Raw genomic sequence first — 2,457 nt, 5'->3', positions numbered from 1 at the left:
CTCCTCCTCCTCCTCCTCCTCCTCCTCCTCCCACCCCTCTCCCTTCTAGCACTGATGATGTTACCTAGTTGGGTCATGAAACATCTGCAAGGACACCACCAAGCTCAGAGAGCACCAAGGACCTCTCATTTCAACTCTGAGCCGCAAATATCCCCCTCTAAAGGAAATGATAATTCTAATGATTAAACAAGTGAAAAATATAACTAAAATAGCTTAGTGAGGAGTTGTTTGTATGCAAACAATGCTTCAAACCCTGATATATATATTTTTTCCCCTCCAGTGTGCCACTCTGCACTTCTGGGGACAGTTGAAAGATGATGAACTATGTTCTATTCCAGAAAAGTTCATTCTAGCCAGTCACTCCTGGGGGAATTTACTGTGCTTATCTGTTGATTTATCTCCAACATTTTTCAAGAGCTTTTATAGATGGGCAATCTAGATAAATGAAAAGAATACAATTAGAACCCGGAAAAAAAAAGCCAGTGGGATTGCTGACTGGGGAATTCTGGGAGTTGAAGTCCATGACTTTGCTGAGAAGCCCTGCTCTAACCCAGATTAGAAAAAATGGTCTTCACATGCAGTCAATAGTTATCTCACGGGGTTTCCTAGGTGGTGGGACTGGTGGAAGGGACCTTAGGACAACATCTAGATTCTGGAAGATCCACCATTAGCAGGTCTCAAAGGACATAAGTATCCAATCTTGAAACAATGTCTACTTGCCTATTATTCTTTAGTGATTTGGACATGCCATTTGCTAAATGGACGAAAGAACAAGTCTGTAACTGGCTACACGATCAGGGCCTGGGTTTTTACATCGGCAACGGAAAACACTGGATACTGTCCGGTCAAACCCTCTTGCAAGCATCACAGACCGATTTAGAGAAGGTAACAAACTTATTTTCTTTTTTCCATATGCAGTTGACTTGAGAGTTGTGGAGTCCCTGGTGCTCTCTGGGCTGGGTCGTTTTCTTGCAGACGTTTTATAACCCACCTAGGTAACATCATCAGGGCTGATCAAGTCATGAAACGCCTGCAAGGAATCTGCCAACCTCAGAGAGCATCAAGGACCCCACAGTTCAACCCTGAGCTATAAATATTCTCTTCTCTTGGTGACTTGAGAGTTGTAATGAAGTTCAGCTAAGTAGCAATTCATCTACTATCTGGATAGCATAACAAAGGCTGCCATCTTGTGTTTATAAGATGTATGTATGTATGTATGTATGTATGTATGTATGTATGTATGTACGTACGTACGTACGTACGTACATATGTACGTACGTATGCAGTGGTGGGATTCATCCAGTTGACACCAGTTCAGCAGAACCGGTAGCTATATATATATATAGCTATATATATATATATATATATATATTGAGTTGAACACCCGGTCTACTGCTTTTTCGCTCCATTTTTTGCAGGCAGACGTCACTACTGTGACAACTGTAAATTTAAAATTTTGTAGCCGACAAAGAGTTAAAGGGAGACTAGTATAGCTATTTTGAGCTATGGCTAGCTGTTGAGAGCTAAATAGCTCAAAATAGCTATACTAGTCTCCCTTTAACTCTTTGTCGGCTACAAAATTTTGAATGTATAGTGTTCACAGTATGTGAGGTCTGCCTGCAAAACATGCTGCTATCACTTTTTTTCAGTGCCGTTGCAAGTTTAAATGGTCACTAAATGAACTGTTATAACTCGAGGAGTGCCTATATAAAACTTCCTTCCTCTGCAGCTGTGTTGGCTGCAGGAGAACGTAGCTGCGTACTTTTCAATTTTAAGGATCTGCAGCCTTTTCTGCAGAGAGATGGAAAAATATGTTTCACTGATGTGATTAATGGAAAAAAATTTAGCCCTGACTTCTTTAAATGCAGAGAGCAACCTTGCAATCAACCAGAAGGGAAGTATTTATTTTTTTCCCCCACTTTACCCAAAATACAGTGTGGGTGGCAATTTCCTTGAATGTATTAAAACCATCTATCTGGACTTGCTGTTCCTTTTGTATTAACTTTGCCTGAGGATTTGAGCTTTTGATACCGTAGACCACGGTATCATGCTGCGGCGTCTCGGTGAGTTGGGAGTGGGAGGCACCGTTAAGCGGTGGTTCTCCTCCTTCCTCACCGACCGTACGCAGTCTGTATTGGCAGGGGGACAGAGGTCGACTCCTAGACCCCTAACTTGTGGGGTGCCTCAGGGGTCGGTCCTCTCTCCCCTTTTGTTCAATATTTATGTAAAGCCACTGGGGGAGATCATTCGTGGCTTCAGGGTGGATTTCCATCAGTACGCTGATGACACTCAGCTGTACATCTCCACCCCAGGCCACCCCAACGATGCCCTTGACGTGATGGCCCGTTGCCTGGAGGCCGTACGGGTCTGGATGGGGAGGAACAGACTCAGGCTCAACCCTTCCAAGACCGAGTGGCTGTGGTTGCCGGCGCCTCGGCATAGTCAGCTGACTCCATC

The 2,457-nt window shown here is 43.8% G+C and overlaps 1 protein-coding gene across 1 annotated transcript in view; it reads left to right on the top strand.

Moving 5' to 3' along the window:
- LOC107299718 (liprin-beta-1) overlaps positions 1 to 2,457 on the top strand; it is a 15,864-nt gene that overhangs the window by 2,623 nt on the left and 10,784 nt on the right. Inside the window, exon 2 of the mRNA XM_015829061.1 lies at positions 735 to 885. Within this exon, the coding sequence (XP_015684547.1) occupies positions 735 to 885 (151 nt within the window). The remainder of the gene's footprint in view (positions 1 to 734; positions 886 to 2,457) is intronic.

The sequence above is a fragment of the Protobothrops mucrosquamatus genome, unplaced genomic scaffold (assembly GCF_001527695.2).
Source record: "Protobothrops mucrosquamatus isolate PMUCROS unplaced genomic scaffold, P.Mucros_1.0 scaffold5342, whole genome shotgun sequence".
In the NCBI taxonomy this organism is placed as follows: domain Eukaryota; kingdom Metazoa; phylum Chordata; class Lepidosauria; order Squamata; family Viperidae; genus Protobothrops; species Protobothrops mucrosquamatus.
The sequence above is the reverse complement of the archived record's forward strand: the minus strand, read 5'-3'. Positions and strand labels throughout refer to the sequence as shown.